The 13,216-nt window shown below is 52.5% G+C and overlaps 2 protein-coding genes across 4 annotated transcripts in view; one reads left to right on the forward strand and one right to left on the reverse strand.

Moving 5' to 3' along the window:
* The window catches only part of c17h15orf39 (chromosome 17 C15orf39 homolog), a 209,825-nt gene that overhangs the window by 158,721 nt on the left and 37,888 nt on the right, over positions 1–13,216 (forward strand). The gene's annotated exons all lie outside the window — the stretch shown is intronic.
* LOC127908463 (uncharacterized) lies at positions 6,788–12,789 on the reverse strand. The gene is made up of 4 exons (XM_052467015.1): positions 12,768–12,789; positions 11,699–12,256; positions 8,457–8,744; positions 6,788–8,049 (listed from the first exon to the last, which is right to left on the reverse strand). The coding sequence occupies exons 1-4, from the start codon at positions 12,787–12,789 to the stop codon at positions 6,788–6,790; spliced, it is 2,130 nt and encodes a 709-aa protein (XP_052322975.1).

The following is a 13,216-nucleotide window of genomic DNA, read 5'->3' on the forward strand; positions in this document are numbered from 1 at the left end:
TTCCCTAAGAGGCTATTCATGCAAACAGCTATTAGACTATTCTGTGTCAAAGGTAGCCTACGTATTTGCAAATGCATCAACTTAATTTGCTTTAGAAAGTTGAGCTTCTTTGCAAACCTTTCTTTGTTGCAGCAGGAGGTATGACAATGACATGTCAGAGGCTAGACATGTAAATTCACTATCTAGACTCCATTGGCACGTCTAGCATATACCGTATGTGTGTGTATATATACATATGTACAGTGCCAGTCAAAAGATTGGAAATCTACTCATTCAAGGGTTTTTCTTTATTATTACTATTATCTACATTGTAGAGTAGTGAAGACATCAAAACTATGAAATATTATACAGTTGAAGTCAGATCCACTTAGGTTGGAGTCATTAAAACTAGTTTTCCAACCACTCCACACATTTCTTGTTAACAAACTATTGTTTTGGCATGTCGGTTAGGACATGTACTTTGTGCATGACGCAAGTAATTTTCCAACAATTGTTTACAAACAGATTATTTCACTTATAATTCACTGTATCACAATTACAGTGGGTCAGAAGTTTACATACACTAAGTTGACTGTGCCTTTTAAACAGCTTGAAAAATTCCAGAAAATAATGTCATGGCTTTAGAAGCTTCTGGTAGGCTAATTGACATCATTTGGGTCAATTGGAGGTGTACCTTTGGATGTATTTCAAGGCCTACCTTCAAACTCAGTGCCTCTTTGCTTGACATCATGGGAAAATCAAAAGAAATTAGCCAAGACCTCAGAAAATAAATTGTAGACCTCCACAAGTTTGATTCATCCTTGGGAGCAATTTCCAAACGAGGTACCACGTTCATCTGTACAAAATTGTCTGTACAAACAATAGTATGCAAGTATAAACGCCATGGGACCAAGCAGCTGTCATACCGCTCAGGAAGGAGACGCGTTCTGTCTCCTAGAGATGAACGCACTTAGGTGCGAAAATCCCAGAACAGCAAAGGACCTTGTGAAGATGCTGGAGGAAACGAGTACAAAAGTATTTATATCCACAGTAAAACGAGTCCTATATCGACATAACCTGAAAGGCCGCTCAGCAAGGAAGAAGCCACTGCTCCAAATCCGCCATAAAAAAAGCCAGACTACGGTTTGCAACTGCACATGGGGACAAAGATTGTACTTTTTGGAGAAATGTCCTCTGGTCTGATGAAACAAAAATAGAACAGTTTGGCCAGAATGACCATCGTTATGTTTGGTGGAAAAGGGGGGATGCTTGCAAGCCAAAGAACACCATCCCAACCGTGAAGCATGGGGGTGGCAGCATCATGTTGTGGAGGTGCTTTGCTGCAGGAGGGACTGGTGCACTTCGCTAAATAGATGGCATCATGAGGACGGAAAATTATGTGGATATATTGAAGCGACATTTCAAGACATCAGTCAGGAAGTTAAAGCTTGGTCACAATTGGGTCTTCCAAATGGACAATGACCCCAAGCATACTTTCAAAGTTGTGGCAAAATGGCTTAAGGACAACAAAGTCAAGGTATTGGAGTGGCCATCACAAAGCACTGACCTCAGTGGAAATGATGCAGACAGTTACATTGTTGCTTCCATCAATCTTTCCTCAACATTAAGCTGATCCACCCCTTTAAAAAATATATAACATTTACATTTACATTTAAGTCATTTAGCAGACGCTCTTATCCAGAGCGACTTACAAATTGGTGCATACACCTTATGACATCCAGTGGAACAGCCACTTTACAATAGTGCATCTAAATCTTTTTAGGGGGGGGGAGAAGGATTACTTATCCTATCCTAGGTATTCCTTAAAACAATTATAAAACAATTAACCGCAGAGGGTATCCACATCCAATGGACAGCAGTGGAGAAGGTTGAAAGTTATAAGTTCCTAGGCATACACATCACAGACTAATTGAAATGGTCCACTCACAAAGACTGTGTGGTGAAGAATGCGCAACAGGCGCCTCTTCAACCTCAGGAGGCTGAAGAAATTTGGCTTGTCACCCAAATATTTACAGGTGCACAATCGGGCTGTACCACCAGCCTGGTACGGCAACTGCACCGCCCTCAACCACAAGGCTCTCCAGAGTGTGGTGCGGTCTGCACAACGCATCACTGGGGGCAAACTACCTGCCCTCCATGACACCTACACCACCCGATGTTACAGGAAGATCATCAAGGACATCGACCACCCGAGCCACTGCCTGTTCACACTGCTACCATCCAGAATGATATATATATATATATGGAATCATGTAGTAATTTGTTAAACAAATCAAAATATATTTTAGATTCTTCAAAGTAGCCACCCTGTACCTTGATGACAGCTTTGCACACTCTTGGCATTCAACCAGCCATCTTCACCTGGAATGCTTTTCCAACAGCATTGAAGGAGTTCCCACATATGCTGAGCACTTGTTGGCTGCTTTTCGTTCACTCTCCAGTCCAACTCATCCCAAACCATCTCAATTGGTTTGAGGTCGGGTGGTTGTGGAGGCCAGGTCATCTGATGCAGCACTCCATCACTCTCCTTCTTGGTCAAGTAGCCCTTACATAGCCTGGAGGTGTGTTGGGTCATTGTCCTGTTGAAAAGCGCAAACCAGATGGGATGGCGTATTGCTGCAGAATGCTATGGTAGCCATGCTGGTTGTGTGCCTGGAATTCTAAATAAATCACAATGTGACCAGCAAAGCACCCCCACACCATCACACCACCTCCTCCATGCTTCACGGTTGGAATCACACATGTTGAGACCATCCATTCACCTACTCTGTGTCTCACAAAGACACAGTGGTTGGAACCAAAAATCTCACATTTGTCCATTACTCGAGTTTCTTGGCCCAAGCAAGTCCCTTCTTCTTATTGGTGTCCTTTAGTAGTCGTTTCTTTGCAGTAATTTGACCATGAACGCCTGATTCACTCAGTCTCCTCAGAACAGTTGATGTTAAGATGTGTCTGTTACTTGAACTCTGTGAAGCATTTATTTGGGCTGCAATTTCTGAAGCTGTTAACTCTAATGAACTTATCCTCTGCAGCAGAGGTAACTCTGGGTCTTCCTTTCCATGAGAGCCAGTTTCATCGTAGCGCTTGATTTTCTAAAAGTAATAATGGACTATTGTTTCTCTTTGCTTATTTGAGCTTTTCTTGCCATAATATGGACTTTGTCTTTTACCAAGTAATCTTCTGTATATCACCCCTACCTTGTCACAACACAACTGATTGGCTCCAATGCCTTAAGAAGGAAAGAAATTCCACAAATTAACTTTAACATCTACTTGATCCGTGTGTCCCCCCTCTAACTGCACTGTCCAATTTACAGTGAAAGAATACATTTACATTTAAGTCATTTAGCAGACGCTCTTATCCCATGCTACTGTTTGAGGAGAGTGCACAGTTATGAACTTTAAATGTATTAATAAACCAATTAGGCACATTTGGGCAGTCTTGATACAACATTTTGAACAGAAATGCAATGGTTCATTGGATCTGTCTAAAGCTTTGCACATACACTGCTGCCATCTTGTGGCCAAAACCTAAATTGCGCCTGGGCTGGCATAATACATTATGTCCTTTCTCTTGCATTTCAAAGATGGTACAAAAAAATATTTCTCTCCGACATTGATTTCACATTTCCACAAACTTCAGTGTTTCCCTTTTCAAATGGTATCAAGAACATGCAAATCATTGTGTTAGGTCCTGAGATACAGGCAGTAAGATTTGGGTATGTCATTTTAGGCGAACATTTGAAAAAAGGGTCGGCTCCATTTAAACGAGGCACACCTGTTAATTTAAACGCATTCCAGGTGACTACCTCGTGAAACTGGTTGAGATAATGCCAAGAGTGTGAAAAGATGTCATCAAGGCAAAAGGTGGCTACTTTTTTATTTATTTATTTATTTCACCTTTATTTAACCAGGTAGGCTAGTTGAGAACACCTTTATTTAACCAGGTAGGCTAGTTGAGAACACCTTTATTTAACCAGGTAGGCTAGTTGAGAACACCTTTATTTAACCAGGTAGGCTAGTTGAGAACACCTTTATTTAACCAGGTAGGCTAGTTGAGAACACCTTTATTTAACCAGGTAGGCTAGTTGAGAACAAGTTCTCATTTACAACTGCAACCTGCAACTGCAGTTCTTGCATCTACTACCATACCCGGTCAAAGGCATTTAAATCTTTTGTATTGCCCATTCACACACAATCTATGTCTCAAGGCTGAAGAATCCTTCTTTAACCCGTCTCCTCCCCTTCATCTACACTGAATGAAGTGGATTTAACAGGGACATCAATAATAATATATGCCAATAATATATGCCATTTAGCAGACACTTTTATCCAAAGTGACTTACAGTCATGTGTGCATACATTCTACGTATGGGTGGTCCAGGAATCGAACCCACTACCCTGGCGTTACAAGCGCCATGCTCTACCAACTGAGCTACAGAAGGACCATAATGTCATGGAAAGAGCAGGTGTTCCTCATGTTTTGTTCACTCAGTGTATGGATAACATCTAGTCAAATTAAATGATCCTTGGCCTGCTGGCCATCCAGTCCGTGGTCCTCTCTTCCCAACTCCAGGGGTGGGTGGGTTGGGGCCGACTCACACCCCATGGTGTTTTAATTAAACAGTCGGATTCCCCTGGTCCGCACCAGTTCTAAGTCAGCTGACCCCTTGGAGTCGACCCCAACCCACCCCTGGAGTCGGCCCCAACCCACCCCTGGAGTCGGCCCCAACCCACCCCCTGGAGTCGACCCCACCCCACCCCTGGAGTCGACCCCACCCCAACCCTGGAGTCGACCCCACCCCAACCCTGGAGTCGACCCCACCCCACCCCCTGGAGTCGACCCCAACACACCCCTGGAGTCGACCCCACCCCACCCCTGGAGTCGACCCACCCACCCCTGGAGTCGGCCCACCACACCCCTGGAGTCGACCCCACCCCACCCCTGGAGTCGGCCCACCCCTGGAGTCGACCCCAACCCACCCACAGAGTCGACCCCAACACACCCCTGGAGTCGACCCCACCCCACCCCTGGAGTCGACCACCCCACCCCTGAGTCGAACCCCACCACACCCCTGGAGTCGAGCCCCACCCCACCCCTGGAGTCGACCCCACCCCTGAGTCGACCCCAACCCACCACTGAGTCGACCCCAGCCCACCCCTGGAGTCGACCCCAACCCACCCCCTGGAGTCGACCCCAACCCACCCCCTGGAGTCGACCCCAACCCACCCCTGGAGTCGACCCAAACCCACCCCTGGAGTCCCCTGGAGTCGACCCCACCCCACCCCCCTGGATTCGACCCAAACCCACCCCTGAGTCGACCCAAACCCACCCTGGAGTCGCCCCTGAGTCGACCCCACCCCACCCCCTGGAGTCGACCCCACCCCACCCCCTGGAGAGGACCCAACCCACCCCCCACCCCTGGAGTCGGCCCCAACCCACCCCTGAGTCGGCCCCAACCCACCCCTAGAGTCGACCCCACCCCACCCCTGGAGTCGACCCCACCCCACCCCCTGAGTCGGCCCACCCCACCCCCTGGAGTCGACCCCACCCCACCCTGGAGTCGACCCCACCCCACCCCCGGAGTCGACCCCACCCCCACCCTCGAGTCGGCCCCCCCCCGCCCCGGAGTCGACCCCACCCCACCCCTGGAGTCGACCCCACCCCACCCCGGAGTCGACCCCACCCCACCCCTGGAGTCGGCCCCAACCCACCCCCTGGAGTCGACCCCACCCCACCCCTGGAGTCGACCCCACCCCACCCCCTGGAGTCGACCCCACCCCACCCCCTGGAGTCAGCCCAAACCCACCCCTGGAGTCGGCCCAAACCCACCCCTGGAGTCGGCCCCAACCCACCCCTAGAGTCGGCCCCAATGTCCCCACCCCAGGTGGCCCACCCCACCCCTAGAGTCGGCGTGAAAACCCACCCCTAGAGTGGGCCCCACCCCACCCCTGGGTCGGACCCCAACCCACCCTAGAGTCGGCCCCACCCCACCCCATGGAGTCGACCCCACCCCACCCCTGGAGTCGACCCCACCCCACCCTGGAGTCGACCCCAACACACCCCATGGAGTCGGCCCCAACTAAGTCAGCTGTTGTGTTGGATTGGGACCGACTCTAGGGGTGGGTTGGACCACCTAGGGGTGGGCTAGCACATGACCCAGGGGTGGGTTGGGGTCGACTCTAGGGTGGGTTCTTCCCTACTCTAGGGGTGGGTTGGGGCCGACTACAGGGGTGGTGTTGTTAAGGGGTGGGTTGGGGTCGCACTCTAGGGGTGGGTTGGGACCGACTCTAGGGGTGGATTGAACCGACTCTAGGGGTGGGTTGGGGCCGACTCTAGGGGTGGGTTGGGGTCCACTCTAGGGGTGGGTTGGGTCTACTCTAGGGGTGGGTTGGGTTGGGGCCGACTCTAGGGGTGGATTGGGGCCCGACTCTAGGGGTGGGTTGGGACCGACTCTAGGGGTGGGTTGGGACCGACTCTAGGGGTGGGTTGGGCCGACTCTAGGGGTGGGTTGGGACTGACTCTAGGGGTGGGTTGGGACCGACTCTAGGGGTGGGTTGGGGCCGACTCTAGGGGTGGGTTGGGAGCCGTTTCTAGGGTTGGGTTGGGACCGACTCTAGGGTTGGGTTGGGCCGACCTAGGGGTGGGTTGGGTCTACTCCAAGGGGTGTTGGGTTGGGGCCGACTCTAGGGGTGGGTTGGGGCCGACTCCAGGGGTGGGTTGGGGCCGACTCCAGGGGTGGGTTGGGGCCGACTCCAGGGGTGGGTTGGGTTGGGGTGGGGCCGACTCAGGGGTGCGTGGGGTGGGTTGGGGCCGACTCTAGGGTTGGGTTGGGTTGGGTTGGGGCCGACTCCAGGGGTGCGTGGGGTGGGTTGGGGCCGAATCCAGGCGTGGGTTGGGTTGGGTTGGGGCCGACTCCAGGGGTGCGTGGGGTGGGTTGGGTTGGGTTGGGGCCGACTCCAGGGGTGGGTGGGTTGGGGCCGACTCCAGGGGTGGGTTGGGGCCGACTCCAGGGGTGGGTTGGGGCCGACTCCATGGTTGGGTTGGGGCCGACTCCAGGGGTGGGGTGGGGCCGACTCCGTGGGGCGGGTTGAGGCCGACTCCATGGGGTGGATTGGAAAGAGCAGGTGTTCCTCATGTTTTGTTCACTCAGTGTATGGATAACATCAGCCTGCTGGCCATCCAATCCGGTCCTCTCTTCCCATCTCCAGGCGTGGGTTGGGGCCGACTCCAGGGGTGGGGTGGGGCCGACTCCATGGGTGGGTTGGGGCCGACTCCAGGGGTGGGGTGGGTTGGGGCCGACTCCAGGGGTGGGGTGGGTTGGGGCCGACTCCATGGTTGGGTTGGGGCCGACTCCAGGGGTGGGGTGGGGCCGACTCCAGGGGTGGGTTGGGGCCGACTCCAGGGGTGGGTGGGTTGGGGCCGACTCCAGGGGTGGGGTGGGTTGGGGCCGACTCCAGGGGTGGGTTGGGTTGGGGCCGACTCCAGGGGTGGGTTGGGTTGGGGCCGACTCAGGGGTGGGTGGGTTGGGGCCGACTCCAGGGGTGGGTGTGGGGTTGGGGCCGACTCCAGGGGGGGTTGGGTTGCCGACTCCAGGGGTGGGGTGGGGTTGGGGCCGACTCCAGGGGTGGGTTGGGTTGGGGCCGACTCCAGGGGTGGGTGGGGTTGGGGCCGACTCAGGGGTGGGTGGGGTTGGGGCCGACTCCAGGGGTGGGTGGGTTGGGGCCGACTCCAGGGGGGGTGGACTCAGGGGTGGGGTTGGGGCCGACTCAGGGGTGGGTGTGGGGTTGGGGCCGACTCCAGGGGTGGGTTGGGTTGGGGCCGACTCAGGGGTGGGTTGGGTTGGGGCCGACTCCAGGGGTGGGTGGGGTTGGGGCCGACTCCAGGGGTGGGTGTGGGGTTGGGGCCGACTCCAGGGGTGGGGTGGGGTTGGGGCCGACTCAGGGGTGGGTTGGGTTGGGGCCGACTCCAGGGGTGGGTGGGGTTGGGGCCGACTCCAGGGGTGGGGTGGGTTGGGGCCGACTCCAGGGGTGGGTGGGTTGGGGCCGACTCCAGGGGTGGGTGGGGTTGGGGCCGACTCCAGGGGTGGGTGGGGTTGGGGCCGACTCCAGGGGTGGGTGGGGTTGGGGCCGACTCCAGGGGTGGGTGGTTTGGGGCCGACTCCAGGGGTGGGTGGGGTTGGGGCCGGCTCCAGGGGTGGGTGGGGTTGGGGCCGACTCCAGGGGTGGGTGGGGTTGGGGCCGACTCAGGGGCGGGTGGGGTTGGGGCCGACTCTAGGGGTTGGGTTGGGGCCGACTCAGGGGTGGGTGGGGTTGGGGCCGACTCAGGGGTGGGTTGGGGCCGACTCAGGGGTGGGTGGGGTTGGGGCCGACTCCAGGGGTGGGTGGGGTTGGGGCCGACTCCAGGGGTGGGTGGGGTTGGGGCCGACTCCAGGGGTGGGTGGGGTTGGGGCCGACTCCAGGGGTGGGTGGGGTTGGGGCCGACTCCATGGTTGGGTGGGGTTGGGGCCGACTCCAGGGGTGGGTGGGGTTGGGGCCGACTCCAGGGGTGGGTTGGGTTGGGGCCGACTCCAGGGGTGGGTTGGGTTGGGGCCGACTCCAGGGGTGGGTTGGGTTGGGTTGGGGCCGACTCCAGGGGTGGGTTGGGGTGGGGTGGGGCCGACTCCAGGGGTGGGTTGGGTTGGGGCCGACTCCAGGGGTGCGTGGGGTGGGTTGGGGCCGACTCCATGGGTGGGTTTGGGCCGACTTATAAAAAAAATAAACATACCTTATTTCCGTAAGTATTCAGACCCTTTTCTATGAGACTCGAAATTAAGCTCAGGTGCATCCTGTTTCTATTGATCATCAATTGATTGGACATGATTTGGAAAGGCACACGTCTGTCTATATAAAGGTCTCACATTTGACGGAATTGTCCTTAGAGCTCCGAGACAGGATTGTGTCAAGGCACAGAACTTTGGAAGGGTACCAAAAAGTGTCTGCCACATTGAAGGTCCTCAAGAACACAGTGGCCTCCCTCATTCGTAAATGGAAGAAGTTTGGATCCACCAACACTTTTCCTAGAGCTGGCCGCCCGGCCAAACTGAACAATCAGGGGAGCAGGGCCTTGGTCAGGGAAGTGACCAACAACTCAATGGTCACTCTGACAGAGCTCCAGAGTTCCTCTGTGGAGATGGGAGAACCTTCCAGCAGGACAAACATCTCTGCAGTACTCCACCAATCAGACCTTATGGTAGAGTGGCCAGACGGAAGCCACTCCTCAGTAAAAGCCATTTGACAGCCCGCTTGGAGTTTGCCAAAAGCATCTACAGGACCCTCAGACTATCCCTACGGTGAAGCATAGTGGTGGCAGCATCACGCTGTGGGGATGTTTTTCAGCGGCAGGGACTGGCAGACCAGTCAGGATCGAGGTAAAGATGAACAGAGCAAAGTACAGAGAGATCCTTGATGAAAACCTGCTCCAGAACGCTCAGGACCTCAGACTGGGGCGAAGGTTCACCTTCCAAAAGGACACACAGCCAAGACAACGCAGGAGTGGCTTCGGGACAAGTCCCTCAATGTCCTTGTGTGGCCCAGCCAGAGCTCGGACTTGAACCCGATCAAACATCGCTGGAGAGACCTGAAAATAGCTGTGCAGCGACGCTCCTCATCCAACCTGACAGAACTTGAGAGGATCTGCAGAGAAGAATGGGTGAAACTCCCCAAATACAGGTGTGCCAAGCTTGTAGCGTCATACCCAAGAAGACTTGAGGCTGTAATCGCTGCCAAAGGTGCTTCAATAAAGTACTGAGTAAACTGTCTGAATACTTATGTAAATGTTATTTTTCAGATTTTTATCATGCAGTATTTGTGTAGATTGAGGGACAAATATATATAATATAATAATAATAATATATGCCATTTAGCAGACGCTTTTATCCAAAGCGACTTACAGTCATGTGTGCATACATTCTACGTATGGGTGGTCCCGGGAATCAAACCCACTACCCTGGCGTTACAAGCGCCATGCTCTACCAACTGAGCTACAGAAGGACCAATTGAATGAATTTTAGAATAAGGCTGTAACAATCTGGAGAAAGTCAAAGGCTCTGGATGCTTTCTGAATGCACTGCGTGTGCATATATACAAAAGTATGTGGACATATTATTCATATTATTGGATTAGGCTATTTAGGTTGCTGGCAGGTGTATAAAATCGAGCATACCGCCATGCAATCTCCATAGACAAACAGTGGCAGTAGAATGACCTTTCCAACAAGTCAGTTCATCAAATTTCTGCCTTGTTAGAGCTGCCCCAGTCAACTGTAAGTACTATTATTGCAAACTGTAAACATCTAGGAGGAACAACGGCCCAGCCATGAAGTGGTAGGTCACACAAGCTCACAGAATGGGACCGCTGAAGCGCGTAACGTGTAAAAAAATCATCTGTCCTTGGTTGCAACACCCAGGAGAAAGCTACCTGCCCGAATGCATAGTACCAACTGTAAAGTTTGGTGGAGGAGGAATAATAGATTGGGGCTGTTTTTCATGGTTCGGGCCCCTTAGTTCCAAGGAAGGGAAATCCTAACACTACAGCATACCATGACATTCTAGATGATTCTGTGCTTCTAACATTGTTGCAACAGTTTGGGGAAGACCCTTTCCTAGTTCAACATGACAATGCCCCATGCACCAAGCAAGGTCCATACAGAAATAGTTTGTCGATAGTTGTGGAAGAACTTGACTGGCCTGCTCAGTGCCCTGACCTCAACCCCATCAAACACCTTTGGGATGAATTGGAACGCAGACTGCGAGCCAGACCTAACCACCATAAATCAGTGCGTGACCTCACTAAATGTCTAACATCTAGTGGAAAGCCTTCCCAGAAGTGTGGAGGCTGTTTTATAGCGGCAAAGGGGAAACAACTCAATATTAATGCCTATGATTTTGGAATGAGATGTTTGACGAGCAAGTGTCCACATACTTTTGGTCGTGTAGTGTATGTAACCTCACAATGTACTGTGGTTCATAGACTTACTGCTTTCCTTGGTATCGGTCAATCAATGTGTCCGTTTTCCTCCTGCATTGTTTGACTGATAATGTAATGTTGTATTGTGTGACAGCAGAATGGAATGTTGTGTTGTGTGACAGCAGAATGTAATGTTGTGTTGTGTGACAGCAGAATGTAATGTTGTGTTGTGTGACAGCAGAATGTTGTGTGACAGCAGAATGTAATGTTGTGTTGTGTGACAGCAGAATGTTGTGACAGCAGAATGTTGTATTGAAGAGAATGTAATGTTGTGTTGTGTGACAGCAGAATGTAATGTTGTGTTGTGTGACAGCAGAATGTAATGTTGTGTTGTGTGACAGCAGAATGTTGTGTGACAGCAGAATGTTGTGTGACAGCAGAATGTAATGTTGTGTTGTGTGACAGCAGAATGTTGTATTGAAGAGAATGTAATGTTGTGATGTGTGACAGCAGAATGTTGTGTGACAGCAGACACAGTGAACTCTAAGGTCCACCCCTGAACTCACTGCAGGAAGGATAATTATTAATTGGTCACGCTGGTCAGACTGACCCCGTACCAGAACCTGCTTTTCTACGTGTCAATAAGTAATATGTAATGAATCATAAGCCAACATCTCTCTTCAGTTGGTGTGTGTGTACACCTCTGCTCTATCCTCCTGATGTGTGGCTAGCTAACCACCAGTCCCTTCTACCTGAGGTGTTGGAGAGATGAGACTGTAGAGCGTCTCGGCGTGGGCTGTAGAGCGCCTCGGCGTGAGCTGTAGAGCGCCTCGGCGTGGGCTGTAGAGCGCCTCTGCGTGGGCTGTAGAGCGCCTCGGCGTGGGCTGTAGAGCGCCTCGGCGTGGGCTGTAGAGCGCCTCGGCGTGGGCTGTAGAGCGCCTCTGCGTAGACTGTAGAGTGCGTGGTATGTAGAGCGCCTCGGCGTGGGCTGTAGAGCGCCTCGGCGTGGGCTGTAGAGCGCCTCGGCGTGGGCTGTAGAGCCTCTGCGTGGGCTGTAGAGCGCCTCGGCGTGGGCTGTAGAGCGCCTCGGCGTGGGCTGTAGAGCGCCTCGGCGTGGGCTGTAGAGCGCCTCGGCGTGGGCTGTAGAGCGCCTCTGCGTAGACTGTAGAGTGCGTGGGCTGTAGAGCGCCTCGGCGTGGGCTGTAGAGCGCCTCGGCGTGGGCTGTAGAGCGCCTCGGCGTGGGCTGTAGAGCGCCTCGGCGTGGGCTGTAGAGCGCCTCGGCGTGTGCTGTAGAGCGCCTCGGCGTGGGCTGTAGAATACCCCTGTGCGCTAGATGGGGCAACCTGTCTACCTACGTCTGTGGTTAGGCTGTGGCCCACATTAGTTAAATGTAGGTGACTGTTTACTTCACCATGATGGTATTTCCATGTCCTCTGCAAAGAGGTTGATAACACATCTCAGTATTACTGACAAAGCATCTGTGGTGTTTCCATGAGAAACTGTGTGGTCCTTCTGTGGCTCAGTTGGTAGAGCATGGCGCTTGTAACGCCAGGGTAGTGGGTTCGATTCCCGGGACCACCCATACGTAGAATGTATGCACACATGACTGTAAGTAGCTTTGGATAAAAGCGTCAGCTAAATGGCATATATTATTTATTATTATTATTATTATTATATTTGAGAAGGTTTGAAATACATTCTTCAGTTTACTCCCCCTCAATATGTTCTGAAGTTACAGTTCTGTGGTGAAGGGGGATTTAATCACGTTTGTGTGAAGCAGAGATGACAGAGCACATGTGGAGTCTCCATTCCAAACTCACCACAGTAAATGGCGTGAGTCATACGTGTTGCCTATTGCCTTATATAGCAAAACACAAGACAGGAATGGGCTGGAGACTTACAGCACTGTTTGGAGATGTAGAAGGTGGTACTTTAAACAGAGGCTGCTTTAAACTACTGTACTTTACTTCTTGTCCAGCTATTTTGGGACAAATGCTATTTTATCGTGATCTGTTTTTTTTCTTCCTGACAAGGTCACAAGCTCCCAAGGCCTTGTGATGTTGTACTTGTCTTCTCTCTGAACAGGAAGAGGTGGATGCTTGTATTTTCAACAGATGTACTTATTCTTGTTTTGGTATTTGACTGAGTTGAGATGTTTTGTTGCTCGTAAGTGAACAGAGGTAGCCTGGTTCCTAGTCTGTTTGTGCTAACATTCCACTCCTGTTTGACATATGACACGGAGTGGAATGTTAGCACAAAACAGGTCTGG

This window comes from Oncorhynchus keta, chromosome 17, assembly GCF_023373465.1.
Source record: "Oncorhynchus keta strain PuntledgeMale-10-30-2019 chromosome 17, Oket_V2, whole genome shotgun sequence".
In the NCBI taxonomy this organism is placed as follows: Eukaryota; Metazoa; Chordata; class Actinopteri; order Salmoniformes; family Salmonidae; genus Oncorhynchus; species Oncorhynchus keta.

Bases quoted from the DNA above. Each gene is read 5' to 3' on its own strand.
- LOC127908463 (XM_052467015.1), bottom strand. From the start codon at position 12,789: ATGACTCACGCCATTTACTGTG. The intron at 12,257-12,767 runs GTGAGTTTGGAA...GGTATTCTACAG, and splicing joins GACTCACGCCATTTACTGTG to CCCACGCCGAGGCGCTCTAC. The intron at 8,745-11,698 runs GTAGAAGGGACT...TTTTTTTATAAG, and splicing joins TCATCTCTCCAACACCTCAG to TCGGCCCAAACCCACCCATG.